The sequence below is a fragment of the Ammodytes marinus genome, assembly GCF_949987685.1.
Source record: "Ammodytes marinus genome assembly, chromosome: 10".
In the NCBI taxonomy this organism is placed as follows: Eukaryota; Metazoa; Chordata; class Actinopteri; order Uranoscopiformes; family Ammodytidae; genus Ammodytes; species Ammodytes marinus.
In genome coordinates this window covers 27,561,699-27,577,418 of record NC_137214.1, presented here as the reverse complement: position 1 = coordinate 27,577,418, position 15,720 = coordinate 27,561,699, and the positions used below count along the sequence as shown (strand labels likewise).

Sequence of the window (15,720 nt, the reverse complement as noted above, 5' to 3'; positions counted from 1 at the left end):
AATCTAAAGCACTTTACTATACTTTACATAATCATTCTTAGCACTATTCTGAAGGTTGTTACAGAAGGCTTTGGTCATTTTAACGACCTCGTAGTATTTTTTTAATATATTATTATATAATATATATTTATTTTTTAAAGGAAGGCTGTATCCAAAATCAAAGCCCTTTTGAATTGCCTTGGTGTATGAAATTTACATAAATTATATTTGCTTTTCTTTTGTTTGGTGGAGTCATAACTGTTATTTCTTTCGAGGGAGCTTTAAAAAGTGCATGAATTATAGTCGCTCTCCACACAGACAATAGACTGGCGGCCTATTGAGGAAAGGCCTCATGTGGGATATGCCTCCTGGTAGGAAGGAATGTGTCCCAGTGTTTTCAACTGGCCGGACCTTACTGCTTTACTTACAACTGAACCGGGATGCTTCAGCGATATTCATTCGCACCAGCGGATAAATGAGTTTGACAACATGGAAGCTGTGACTGACTTTGATAAGGGGAAGTTCTGGATTATAAAGCGACAATACAATGAATATATAAGATCACCATAGATCAAATAATGTTTGAGGCTTGGTTATGAGTGTATAGTCAGAGATGAACGTAGCCATATTGACCATTTACATTGATGCTTTAAGAATAATTGTGGAGATTTTCAGTGGGTGGACCTATACATTAAGAATTTTTTGTTATGTAGGCTACACTGTTTATTTTAAACACTAATTAACAGTGACTCCTGTGAATAAACATCCAATGCTTATTGTTTGAGCACTAGTTATACCAATGGAGGGTTCAGCACTTGCGTTACATTTGAATAGATATTGTGGTTTGTTCCACTTTTTCCCCATTAAAGGTATTTTTAGAGAGGGGGGGGGGGGATTCTGGATGCCCAATATTGAACAGATGGTAGTTGTTGATTGTGATACTGGGCTGGGCAATTTTACTACATAGGCTGCTGTTTTTATGAATTATAAATGTATAACAGTGCAGTTTTTAGCCCATAGCCAAATGTATTCAAGCACATCATAATTGCAATTGCACATGTTGAACTCATGTATAGAAACAGTTGAAAACAGTTACAGGATGTTCCTTCTAAACTCACTCATCATTGTACAATGTATGAATTGCAAAGTTGGCCTTCTCTATCATCAAGAACACATCAACATTGGCTGCAATTTGTTTTGAAATGTATTCACTTCAATTAGAAGTGTGTGTGTGTGTGTGTGTGTGTGTGTGTGTGTCTTGTGTTGCTATTTATTTTTTGTTTTGTTGTTTACCTTTGTGCGTTAAGAAATTAGTTCTAAATATGTTGTACTTTCATGTTGTTGAGGAACCCCTTGAAAACGGGAAAGGTTAATCTCAAGGGGCTTTTCCTTATAAAGAATTGTAGTTATTTAGGTGTAAACAGACACAACAAAACTCATTGAGAAAACGTCAGCAAAGTAATCTGTGGAAGAGACACAAAAATAAATTGCCATAAAGTTTTATTTCATGAATGCTTTCACACTTTTATCCTTTTATAAAGTTATGTACAGATTCACTCCCATGGTAAATAAAGAAAAAATATCCAAAGTGTGGAAAGAGAAAGGGAAGAAAGGAAGAAGGCAACATAGTAATAAAATAAAAAAAGTAAAGCACAACAAATATTTAAACAGAAAGCTCTAAATCATGAACTATATAGTATTGATCATAAGGAAATTGTGTTGACGTCTACATAATATTGCCAGTGATTTATATATTCAGAATTAAGAGGTAGGGTTATAGAAACATGAAATGCTTTCTTTTGTTTGTACAACTAATACAAAAAGGTGCCAATTGTTGCTTACAGCGCCCTCCGATGGGCCGACTGCGTAATGCACGTCCTCCCCAAAGTGCACGTCATGACTGGATTCAAATTTCAAGAACGTTTTTGCATGCACATTTAGTCTGTATGTACAGCCACTTTAAAAAAGAGAAGAAAAAATCTGGATTATTTCTTTGATAAAAAAATGGACGTCATTTGGTTACACAACAGCCCAGTAATCTTGAATGTTATGACAGAGGACAACCCTGTTATGTAACTTCAGTTTGTCAGCAAGCTGCAAGTTTGTTTGTAGTCGTCATAGTGATGTTAGTAATAATGACGGCTGTGTCTATGTGGGTTAAGTTAAGTAAGTCCACTCTGCTTTTTAATGTGGCTTTGGAAAAAATTGTGCTTTTCAATCAATAAATAACAACAAAAAAGCAAGTTGAAAAAAAAGTTGGTCACCATCAGGAAAAACTCAAACACACTTTTTCAGACAGACTTTCTTTCATAAACAGATGACATTACGGGGCACTGTGTGCAGGACTTCAGTCTGTCGATGCATAATGTGCCACATTCACAGCAGTTATTCCCAATTTACTGTATGGATCTGCTGACCATGTGACTGGCTATCTGGTGCAGTGTACCAAATAGTGATTTTAAGAACCACGACTGAGAAGCGACCGAGTGTAGTTGATCTCGTAATAAAAATATATTTACACTCACAGGATCACATTGGAGCAGATGGTGATGAATCTACACTACACTATTTGTGGCTCTGATAGTTTAACTACTTATGCATTTTAGGACTTGAAATGTACATGTTTTTACCCTTTTCATATTGACTTTGGTTTTAAAAACAAATTAAGAGGTTTGGAATCTTTTTTCTTTTTTTTAACATCATCATCATAACGATTCATTAAATGTCTTTAAATAAGGCAACATTCATTACAAGGTACCACACTGCAATTCATTATGAATTAACGTTTTGTGTGGCACCACCCAATGAAATATTTAAGTTTAAAAATTCTAGTTTTCCATTGTGAAAACCAGGTCGCAGTCGAACTGTTCAAGTTTGAACATACATATCAAGTTTTTAGGCGCGCATACAAACCACTGTTGTGTATTTTTTTTAAGCTGTCAAATAAAATATCTATTCTCGGAAGGAAAAAAGGAAAAGAGAACACAGCATTTGCAAACTCAAATCCCATGAGGTATATAACTAGAAGACTGTGCGCACAGACAAAACATTTTGTTTTTAACTTGAAATCCCCTAATATGCCATTTTTAGCCACAACGGCAGAAGTAAGGCAATCATTTCAACAGAAGTCTTTTTTAAGAAAATAGAGTTAATCAGTGACGCATGTGAGGAATTCAATAAATTCAGTGCTCGTCATCCAAAACACACTCATTCTTGGTTGTTTTTTTAACAGTGCATGTGGTTACTATCGGACAGGATGTGCTTTAGGATGCGTCACAGGCATGTTACAGTGTTATTCCATTAATATGTATTATTGTTATCGTATCAGGAAAGCGATAAACAAAGACATGACGTTTAAAATCATGACTAGGGGGTTTGTAGCATCTTCAAACTTATTTTCTGTTTGTGTTGTTGGGTGTTAAAGCCCCTGTAAGTCCTGCCAAATGGTCTAGACAGTAAAACAGCTGTTTTTTAACTAGTTTATAATATTTATAACAATGTATAGTCAACTAAGATTTTTATAAAAGCTTATTGAGACACCAAATTTTGATATCATATTTTGACTTTTACTATTTTAGACCAGGTTTACAGCGGCTAACTGTGTAGATGGGAGAAGCAAGTTTTAACGAAACACTCAAGTTGGAAAAAAAATTCCCTTAACTGCCTAAAGCTCAAATCCAGTGTAGCAGTTGTTCGATATATGTGAAATGGACAAGGAAATTATTATTATTATATAAGAAAAATCAATCCCTTACACATCATGCTTTATATGAATAAAACTACAGTGTAACATACCTATGATGCATCCTTGTTATGAGCAACATCTCCAGTAAAAAATGCTAAATAATTACTTGTGTTACAAAGCAGTTCTAATGCGGTAAAAGGAGAAATGCCTGTTAAGTCGGCATCTACATCAAGTATTTCTACACGGCTTGAATTAATAGTTAGTGACATCACTGTTTTTTTTTGTGAGTGTGTGTGTGTGTGTGTGTGTGTGTGTGTGTGTGTGTGTGTGTGTGTGTGTGTGTCTGTCTGTCTGTGACTGTAGAATGTAATGGAGTGCTCCCAGTGAGATCAATTGGAATATCCTGGCCAGTCTATGGCTGGTACCCTGCAGCATTTATCTGATGCCTCGTTTCTATTTCAGTCGCGTAAGCCCTCGCCGAGTAAGCGCAGACTTTAAAAAAAAATAAAATAAAAAATCACAGCACAATTAATTGATTCCTCTATGGTTTAGATTTTCTCTTCCTGTGCCAGCGAAAGCATCGGCAGGCAAACAGCACTGCAGGATCATTTCTGACCTTCCGTAACCTCCACTCATGCAACCAAAGGCGTTATATTAGAACTACACATTTCAATCACCGAAAAAAAATATTACTGTGTGCTGACCTGGCCGATATGATCCAACCTGTCACTCCGTCCAAAGCCGTAATTTTCTAAATTTTTCTAAAGATTATTTAAGTCCCTGTACAACACAACAGCTTACGATAAGGCAATAATAAACCAAAGCAATGCAATTAGTTAGACTAAACATTGTTCAGAGAGAAGAGTTAATTTAACCTGTTTTACCATCAAGATGTATTAGAAAAATAATATATTTACTCCTTCTCAGCTTTTGAATTTTTCTTTCTCTAAAATATAGTTTTTTGAGACGGGGTGACGTCGTGTCTTGTCATATTTTAAGGTCTCTGCCAGCGACAAAGTATGTGGAAGAAGGGTAACAGTTTAAGGTCCAACATTACAAGAACGGACTAAATGCATTTCATCATCATCACTAAAGAAGAAGCACTATGGTTTAAATAACAGTTCTTGGCCCACTCAAGTTGTTGGATGGAAATCACCTCCACATCCACACAAAAAAAAAAAAAAACAGAAAGTGAAGTAAGTTTTTTTCCTATATTTTGTTAATATTACATTTTAAATGAAGTCAGTTAGACTCTCTTTGCTCCAGCCAGCACGTTAACCCTCTCTAGCACCTTGTAGTTTAGGCTTCCTCTGGTGCGGCGGGCCTCTTCAGGTCGCGGATCTGCTTTATCAGATAGTTCTTCTCGTCACAGAACTGCTCGTCCTCCGACCGGTCCGTCTGGAAGTGGCTCAGGAACTCCACCAGCTTGGTCTGGTTCTTCAGCAGGATGTCCAGCACGGGCTGAGTCTTGTTCGGGTTCGCAACAAATACCTAGTTAAATAAAAGGACAGAAGTTAATCAAAAAAGTGCTTTGGGTCTGTGAAAAACCAGGGGGAAAAACGCTATATATATATATATATATCGTTTTTTCCCCCTGGTTTTTCATATACACACATATATATATATATATATATATATATACATACATATCTATAGATCGATCGATCTATCTATCTATATATGTGGAGTAAATTTACCATTTAAATGGATCATTTGGAAAGTTTCCTCCTTCAAAATAAGATGGTTAAATCATTGCAAACTTCTCTTTAAAATGATATAGTGTGTAATTTCGGAGCATTTAGCAGCATCTAGTGGTGAGATTCTAGATTGCAGCGATCCATTGCTAACCTCTCCGTTTTGGAGAATTTACAGCAGCTCAAGGACAAGAAGCTAATTACTAAAGATGACATCAACTACTGCCTCAAGTCTTTCCACAATATCAAGTGATGAAGTGAAGATGTATTTAGTTATTTATTCTAATCTATAGTACTTCTTCTTCGTCTTCTAACAGCTGCATTTCCCCAGGACGACCACTATACTGTATATAAAAACCCGTAAGGCTGTTCTATGCCACTGTAGAAACATGAAGGTGCAACATGCTGGCATGCCCTGCTCCTATGTAGAAATCAAAGGCCCGTTCTCAGGTAAAACAAAATAAAACATACTTGTGAATATTATATTCCATTTCTACCAAGACTTTTCTGACAGATGCCAAATAATCTACACACTACACCTTTAAAAAAAACCTTTTCAATACATCACAGGCTAACAGAGCAGTAGCAGAAAGTTGTTGCACTAATGATACATGTTTTGTGCGCACCTTGAAGACATGGAACGCCTCAAACTGGATGTTTCGGCTGTTGTCTCTCAGCATGTTCATCATCAGCTTCAAGTTCTCGGCCCGACTGATGTATTTGGTCATGACAGTGAAGTTGTGTCTGTCCAGGAGAAGTTCCCCAAGGAGCTGGAAAAAAAAAGGATAGCGTGAAATGTCATTCAATACCCAACTGTCAACTACAGTAAATGTGCATGTGTCAGTTACATTGAATCAGTTAAAACAGTGATTTTGATTTGTCAGAGCATTAGGAGTGCTTACCTTCAAGGACTGTCGTTTGGTCACGTAGTTGTCAGAATGCAGGAGTTTCTCGTATTCTGTAAAAATCTAATAAAAAAAACCCGAATAAATAAAAATAAAAAAGTTAGTTACAGATTTAACTTTATTCAAGTTCAAGAAAAAAATCCTCAATAGAAAGCTCACCCTGTCGTAATTGTTCTCCAGGAAATCCCCGCACATAATCTTGTGTCTTGTGAGGAGATCCTAAAATGGAGAAAAATACACCAAGATTTTCATACAAGAACTTTATTTTGAAAATCCAGGAAACAGAAAATAAAGAGTGGTGCACAAATTGACCGCCCAGGTAAACCAACTTTCTATATGAAAAGATCTGCAGTGCTTAAGTTAGGCTTCTGCTACTGCAACATTAACAGTTCCTACAGCTGCACATTTAAAAGCCTTTAACTAGCAAAATCTGTTAACTAGCGAAATCTGAGTTGACTTTGAACAACATAGAAAGGTTCCTATTATGTTTGTGTATGCTGTGAAATATAGTTCTAAGGTGGGGGGGGGGGGGGTGCAAATTTGGGATTGGCAGGTAAGTCTCCTTATAAAAATGGCAATTGGGATGGGTCAAGAGAATTGCAATGGGTGCAAATATTTTGGTAGGTCATTCAAAGTAAATCTTAAAGCACCTTGAACGAGGCGAAAGCGTCCGAGGCGATGTCGAAGGTGGAGAGCTCCACGTAACCGAAGAAGCAGTAGAAGTCCTCAGAGAACAGCACCGTCCGGGCCAGGGGCTCGTGACGCAGACACTCTCTCAGCATCATGCCACAGTTCAGAGCCGTCTCTGCACTCTCATATCTGCACAGGGTAATATACACATGTCAGGTCAGGATATTTACCATGTACACCAGGGCTGCACAATTTATGGAAATGTGATTGAAATCGCAATATGATGATAGGAAGGTGCAATACTTGTTAAGGGCTAAATGTGTCGCAAAACCATTTTAAATTAAATTTGGCCACCCTGCAGAGATCATGTCCTGTCTACATATCATATTCTACATACTTAGGAAAACATCTTTGTTTGGTACAGATTCCCACAAAAATCACAATGATCCAGTTATGTAAAAGTGATTATATCTTCTGATATCGCAAATTAAAAATCTTCATTACGATATCAGCCACAATACAAGATCTTTTTTTCTAAATCGTTCAGCCGTAAAGACATGTAACAAAAACCAAATAAAACCAGCAAATAATCAAAGTCTTAATCAATTTTAGGAATATACACCAAACACTTTCAACATGGTACATCTACCTTTAAATCTCTTAATAAACTACATTTCCAAGCCTTATTCTCCACAGCGAGGTATTTCTGTTGAGCCTGAATTCTGCGATTCACTTTGCAGCTACAAAGGAATTTATTAGCAAAAAGAATCATCTCACTGTTACATGAAGTGCTAGATTCTAACACGTGGGCGTTAAATGTCAGGTTTTGATGTCAATCTCTGACAATCAAACTGCGCCGGCCTCTTTTATAGACATGACATTTTGGAACAGCTGAAAAGCACAGCGGGACAAATTCATTGCAGAAGTGGCAATTGGCAAAAGATCCAGCGACAGACAGACAGTAGCTTCAATAGACAGAGACGTGATGTGGCTCTTTGTAGGTAGATTGACTCGGTTATTTAGAGCAGCACAATCAGCGGGCGTCTACTATCAACTCTCTACATCTACATGTGTAACCCTCAGCTGAATGTGACAAGCTCACGCTCGTTCCTCTGGGAGTTGTTCAAACACATACTGGGTGATGTAGAAAAATCCCAAGGCATGTTCAGGGACATTAAGTTTAACATAACAAGTTTTTAAAAAGTACCTACAACTAGGGGTGGGCTGTATCCAATTTACTGTTCTCAAATTCTACCCTTGTATAAGGTATGACCATTGGATAATAATACCTATTTGTACATCAGCTGTAGCCTGTTTGTTTCAGTTTCTCACCTAACGCTACATTTTACAGGATTACATTGAACTAATCACGATGAAGTCACCTTCGCCAAATACTCTGATACTAGTAAATATTACTGCACAGCGCTTGAACACAACACAACTCAATACAAATGTCAATACATAAAGGGAACTTGGTATTTTTTTAAGTAACTACAAGTAAATCATTTGGAGCATCTATGGATTGATCTGGTTTATGGAACTGTACATGATTGCTTGATTGATTGATTGATTGATTCTTTATTTACGCGTCATGCCACTACGCCGCCCATCACATACAGAATGATATGACGCACACATACAAACAACATTTCAGCTATAGATTCTGGAACAATATCAGTAAACAACACATTCTAATTTGCAAAAGGGAAGACAACAATAACACATTCCAGCATTTACACTATGTTAGTGTATCTCATAAATGGTCTAAAAACTAGAACTACCATCTCACACATAAAATAAAACTATTGGCACTAAACACAGACAGAAGTTAATCATATATATAACGCATATATATATATATATATATATAACGCATATATATATATATATATATATATAACGCATATATATATATATATATATATATATATATATATATATATATATATATATATATATATATATATATATATATATATATATATATATATAATAATTTCTTTAAAAAAAACATTTGTACATACTGTGTATTATATGCATATTAGTGTGTCAACATACTGATTTCGTGCAACATCTAACTAGCTGAACTCACCCTTTGAAAACATGATGAAAAGTTGTTATTTAAATTAGTGCTTTAGAGTATTAAAAAAAAAAAAAAAGGTAATGCAATATTTCACATAGGGGAATCAAAATACTGAGTTCCTGTAGCCTTACACCAGCTGCTCTTACCCTTTGAGAAGCATGAAGAGGATCTCTGGGTGTGAGGAGATGTATTCTACCGTGGGTGTGCGGGTGCCGATCTGACGCCTCACGATATTGCTGAACAGATGAACCACATCCTTCTTCCCCTGGTAAGAAAAACAGCAAGAAAACAAAACTGTCAGACATACAATTCGGTTGACTGGGTTTCAATAATACGCAAAGACAGTTTTGCTGTGGGCATAGATGTTCTCACTCACACACACACACAGTCTCTGGGTCCCTCCCAAACGTCAATACTTTTCTGATTGACTTCAACATGTACATGGACACTTTTATTTTTGACAAACCAAAAAAAGAAAAGTGAACGCAGAGTTGTTATATTGACTTTAATAATGTTATGATTTATTTATTAGCTTAGAAACTTATATATAAAACATATATATAAATCAATGTATTGTTTCTATTTTGTTTAATGGATGTTGGTTTTCATTGACCCAGCTAAATGTCTGATCCGTTCTGAATGCATGATGTTAAAACTGTCAATAAAGAGTTGACACACACACACAAGTTGATGTCTGTACAAAGTCATCAATAATATTTTTTCTACATTCATAGAGTACAGTTATATGAATGTCTGATGATTTCGGAAAGTATGTTCAAATTGTCAATACAATTCTTTTTTTAAACACACACACACAAACACACACACACACACACACACACACACACACACACACACACACACACACACACACACACACACACACACACACACACACACACACACACAGATGTCATCAATACTATTTTTCTACATCCATAGAGTACATGTCCCCGCCCACCTCGAAGTCGATCCTCTGCAGGTTGGCAATGAGAGAGATGAGCAGGTTGGTGTTGTAGAGCTCCTGGGCCAGTTGGGCCACAGCTTCAGTCTGAGGCTCCTTGTCCCCTGTCCCACTCAGAATCTCCTTCAACGAGGCCAGGTTTTTGGAAGCCTCCTCCGCAATCTTTTATTGTGAAAGGGGAAGAAAATGTTTTAATATCAAAGACCAATGAGTTGGTTAGTAATATTTTGAGTATCTTTTTAGCCTAAAAATAATTATTTCAAATAGTGGCAAATTAAAATGTATAGTGTTTCCTTTTCCTAGCATAATACAATATTATCTATTATCAGGTCTGTCTATTCTTTTTCCTGTGGTACTGCTACGGGCTGGGGGTTACGATACATTGATTTTTTTTGTTATGTACGCAGGAGCACAGGAAAAAATGACAAATAAATAAATCTTGAATCTTAGTTTTTCAGAATAAAAGACATTTGGGAAATAAAAGCCGACCTTTTCACACTTTTTGCTGTCTCCAGCGTCCAGCTTCTCCATGTTAGCCACATTCTCCTTCAGGCTCCGCACTATTTCAGCCGGACTCTTCTGAGACTTCCCAAAAGGAAAAGGCATGGCTCCACTCTGGTATTCCAAACCCCAAGATACCCTGGTGAAAATAAGAAATTGTGTAAAGTATGATTTGTAAATAAAGCAACTTCCTGTACATTTTGTTTGCATCAGGTAATGGCTGCAAAGCTCTCACCTGAAGGATATGGTTAAGTTACTGAAATGGTTAAGTTGCTGAAAAATGGCATGACAACAAGAACAGATAGCCAACATTGTTGAATTAACATAAGTTTTCAAAGATTATGTACAATGTACATTAGCACAAACGTAACACAGGGTTCCTTCCAAGACCAATTTTACCAAAAAGAAATTGAGGACATCGACATCAAGTCATTTGGGTTATAAACAATGTTTGCATAAAAGATGACAACTAGACTAAAAAAGATCTACATCAAATGTTGAAAAAAATATATTTTTTAATTTTATTTGGTAGTTCGTTATTTTTTCTCAGGTCATTCAAAATACAAAACTTAAAAGCCCAAATAATGTGTCATTTAAAAGTTAAATGTCGCAATGTGTTCATATCGGATCATGTCATACATTTGAAAATTGTTTCAAAAATGTTTTTTGCTACCAATTAATATGTCATTTGGATTAAAATGTCAACAAAGAATTACCATTTTGCCTTTGAAAGATTGATTGAACACATTCCAAAACCAATTAAAGCCTTACTTATTTAGATTAAAATATTCAATGCCAATCAAGACCTTTAAGTGTCACTCCGAATACATTTAAAGACACACTGTACACACAAGAAAAAACTATTGAGAAAAACATAAATAACTTTGGGATAGTGTCAATTTTGCATAAGACATGACTTTTTGATCCAGTGAAAATGTCAAAAGTTCCACTTCAAATGTTGAAAAACGTGTTTGTTTTGTTTTAAATTTGGTATGTCATTATTCTATTCCAGGTCATTCAAAATCCCATTCCTCATGCGTTACCATTTATAAGACTTTTAAACCATTGAGTCAAGACATTTTAATACCAACTTAGGCCTTATTCTTTAGATTAATGAATTCAATGCCTTTTAAAACTTTAAAAGGTTCTTTAGGAAACCCGGTAACATTATTAGCCGGTTGTGCTGTAGGTTTTATCCAAGTTAACACCAGCCCAGACGAATGACTAACCAACTTTCTTGCCAAAAAGAGGATTTAACGTTAAAATCCATCCACATTAAGTAGCAAAGTTGAGCTGGATGTGACCTAGTTAGCTGTAGCAAAGTCCCAAGCCAACTAAACGTTAGTACACACACGAAAACACACGTAAAACACTGCAGAAATATTCAGTTTCAGGCTGTCAAGACTCACCGACGAGTGAACTCTGCTTTTGGGAAGAAAAAAGAGAAAAAAAGCTGAAGGTGGCTAAAGGTTAGCTTGCAAGCTAGCAGCAAGTTGTCTCCACTTTTTTCTTTTTCGCCCACTGTAACTACACAAAACGGCTGTAACGTAATGTGTTACGGGTGTAGCTGACGTCTCTCTAACGCTTAGTTACGTGTAGCTACAAGTTGCTCACGCCGACGACCTTCATAGCTGTGATATTTGATGTAAATGGTCGGTCACCTAACTTGCTAGCTTTGCCTAGTTGTAAAGGGAGAGTTGCTGCTGGGCTGGCCTGTCTGACAACTTCATTTCCCTGTTCTGTTGTGCGGCGCCTCCCGTCCTCTCCTCGTCACGGGGACACTGGGCGGGGATGATTTTGCTCCGCCGAAATGACTGACACTTATGTAAACCAATCGCTTTCAGACCGATGCCTTTAGAAGTGGAAACTCCCTCTGTGGGGTTCGCAGTTCTCGTGTGGGCGGAGAGATGACAGGCGGCACAGGAAACCCCGCCTCTGCCGGACTGCCCCTAGCTCTAATCAAGTGCATCTAAATTCTCGATAAACGACGGAGAGAGGAAGTTTAGTTCAGAAATATGTAAGCTTCGAGATAGACAGATATTTCCATCGTGTTTAAGGAATGTTACTTTAGTAAACAATCTTAGAAGTATACTCCTTAGCATAAGGGGTTATGGGTAGTTTGTTTGATTGGTTTGTTTTACATTGTGCTGGATAGATAGATAGATAGATAGATAGATAGATAGATAGATAGATAGATAGATAGATAGATAGATAGATAGATAGATAGATAGATAGATAGATAGATAGATAGGCAGGCAGGCAGGCAGGCAGACAGACAGACAGACAGACAGACAGACAGACAGACAGACAGACAGACAGACAGATAGATAGATAGATAGATAGATAGATAGATAGATAGATAGATAGATAGATAGATAATACATTTGAAATAGCTTTATAAGGTAGGCTTTAATATATAATAGGCCTACCTATTAGCCTAGCATTATAGGGTTATTAGTATGTATCCTAGATACAGTAGATGGATGGATGGATGGATGGATGGATGGATGGATGGATAGATAGATAGATAGATAGATAGATAGATAGATAGATAGATAGATAGATAGATAGATAGATAGATAGATAGATAGATAGATAGATAGATAGATAGATAGATAGATAGATAGATAGATAGATAGATAATACATTTGAAATAGCTTTACAAGGTAGGCTTTAATATAGGCTACAATAGGCCTACCTATTAGCCTAGCATTATAGGGTTATTAGTATGTATCCTAGATACAGTAGATGGATGGATGGATAGATAGATAGATAGATAGATAGATAGATAGATAGATAGATAGATAGATAGATAGATAGATAGATAGATAGATAGATAGATAGATAGATAGATAGAGATAGATAGATAGATAGATAGATAGATAGATAGATGGATCACTTGCTATTCCAAAAAAATCTATCAGACAGCTTCAGCTAATTCAGAACGCTGCTGCTCGAGTCCTCACTAGGACCAAAAAAGTAGATCACATTACCCCAGTTCTGAGGTCTTTACACTGGCTTCCAGTCACTCAAAGAATTGATTTCAAAATACTGATGTTGGTTTATAAAGCACTAAATGGTTTAGGGCCAAAATACATTACTGATCTGCTGATACGTTATGAACCGTCCAGAGCCCTTAGGTCATCTGGGACAGGTCTACTTACAGTCCCTAGAGTTAGGACTAAACAAGGAGAAGCAGCTTTTAGTTATTATGCACCAAAAATCTGGAACAAACTCCCAGAGAACTTGAGGTCTGCTGCAACTCTCAGTTCTTTTAAATCGAGTCTGAAGACTTTTTTGTTTCCATTTTAACCTGCAATTTTCATTTTATTTGCTTCTTTTATTCGCTTTTAAATGTTTTATAATGTGTTTTATGTATTCTAATCTTGCCCCTGTAAAGCACTTTGAGTGGCTTTGTGTCTGAATTGTGCTATATAAATAAACTTGCCTTGCCTTGCCTTGCCTTGCTATAATGCAACGGAACTCATTTAGTGAAGAAACACCATCACCAAAGATATATTGCTCAAAATCATTTGCAGGCCCATGCATACTTGTTCTGTTTTAGAGTCTACTGTGGTCCTACATACTATGCTAAATGGTAGACTACATCTCCCTACAACAGTTGATAAATAATACATTGTGGGTTAAAATCCCCTTCAGGCATTTTTTGAACATGCTGTGGAACAATAAAAGAAAAGGCATCAGGACCTCTGTGATCATAACGTTACATTATGCATCTTTTTGTCTGTCTGTCTGTCTGTCTGTCTGTCTGTCTGTCTGTCTGTCTGTCTGTCTGTCTGTCTGTCTGTCTGTCTGTCTGTCTGTCTGTCTGTCTGTCTGTCTGTCTGTCTGTCTGTCTATCTATCTATCTATCTATCTATCTATCTATCTATCTATCTATCTATCTCTAGCTCATTCTTTGGGGACTTGGATTGGGAACCAGAGGTTGCTGGCTCAGGTCCAGAAAGGGACCAGTCTTGGTTTGAGGTCACTGTGACCCTTGAGCAAGGCACCAAACCCCAACGGCTCGTAGTGCCATATCTATGAGGCAGGCAGTTCAGATCTATCCAGACATTAGGCCTATACAGGCTTGTGCATGTGTGAAACCTATACATGCACATCTAAGTGTATGTGGTATATGCAAATGAATAAGTCCTGTTTGGGCCTGTGTGTGTGTGAGAGTAAAAACTGTTAATAAATAATAATCAATACATTTTATCTTAATCTATCTACAGATATTAACATAATGTTACAGTTTAATGCTATTATCTGCCTTTTGGATATTGATAGGGCTACTTTGAATCATCATGAATTCATGCCTGGCTTCATGCAGGTAGAACTTTCTCACGCATGACTTAATGCAGGAACAATAGGCATGAATACATCAGATAAGGCATTCCAAAAGGTTCAGTCATGATATTTATGAGTTATAACTGATGATCATGTTTTCTTCATGGGTAAGTCAGAAGTTAAATTGACAGGCCAATTTCACATACGCGTGAGGTCTGTTGAATACCAAGTGTTGAAACCATGATTAACTATACATTTTTCATGACTTTATCATGTTTGCAGTCCTAATTTCACTTGGGAAATATTATGAATGAGCTATCATGAATGGCTTGAAGAAGTACCAGGCAGTACACACTTTAATAAGGGCCAGGGCCACCCATATGGGGTAGGAAGTGGAAAAGCCGGGGGGCGCTCGTGGTGTAGTGGTTAGAGCGTCCCCCCCATAGAGGCTCAGTCCTCAGAAGCAGCAGACCAGGGTTTCAAATCCGGCCTGTGGTCGTTCTCTGCATGTCATTCTCCTCTCTGCCCCATTTCATCTCTGTCTCTCCAACCTGACTAATAAAAAGCATAACATTTGTACAAAAGAAAGTGGGAAAGTCTTTTAGGGCCCAGCCACTTGGTGGGGGCCCATGGTCTTTGGAGGCCCAAGAACTTAACTACGCTAAACTTTATAAAATATTTTAGATTGAGCACAGTGGTGTGTAACTGTTTCAAACATCATCAGACACATCCTATAAACCATGTGTGTGCCATATGGTGACAACATTGGGTTTTGTTATATTGTTGTACAGTTTTGGCATATGGATTATTTTACTTGAGTCGTTCTGCTAATTGTGTCTGGGTGTCGTTCTATTGTAAAGTATCTGGACCCCATTGAAAAAAAAACAAGTTGGTACCTTCTGTAGTTCTACTTCATTCTTATAAAGAGGACAGGTTAATTACTCTGTGTCTACAAACCCTGAGTCTACAAACAGGTTTAAATCATCTCT

At 37.0% G+C, this 15,720-nt stretch overlaps 1 protein-coding gene across 1 annotated transcript; it reads right to left on the bottom strand.

Annotated features, from left to right (window-relative positions):
• Positions 1-1,473: 1,473 nt before the first annotated feature.
• Positions 1,474-12,170, bottom strand: cab39l1 (calcium binding protein 39, like 1). Its single transcript, XM_080035570.1, has 9 exons — positions 11,851-12,170; positions 10,430-10,580; positions 9,938-10,102; positions 9,123-9,241; positions 6,914-7,082; positions 6,423-6,482; positions 6,261-6,326; positions 5,985-6,128; positions 1,474-5,155 (listed from the first exon to the last, which is right to left on the bottom strand). The coding sequence occupies exons 2-9, from the start codon at positions 10,544-10,546 to the stop codon at positions 4,964-4,966; spliced, it is 1,032 nt and encodes a 343-aa protein (XP_079891696.1). The 5' UTR covers positions 10,547-10,580; positions 11,851-12,170; the 3' UTR covers positions 1,474-4,963.
• Positions 12,171-15,720: the final 3,550 nt, after the last annotated feature.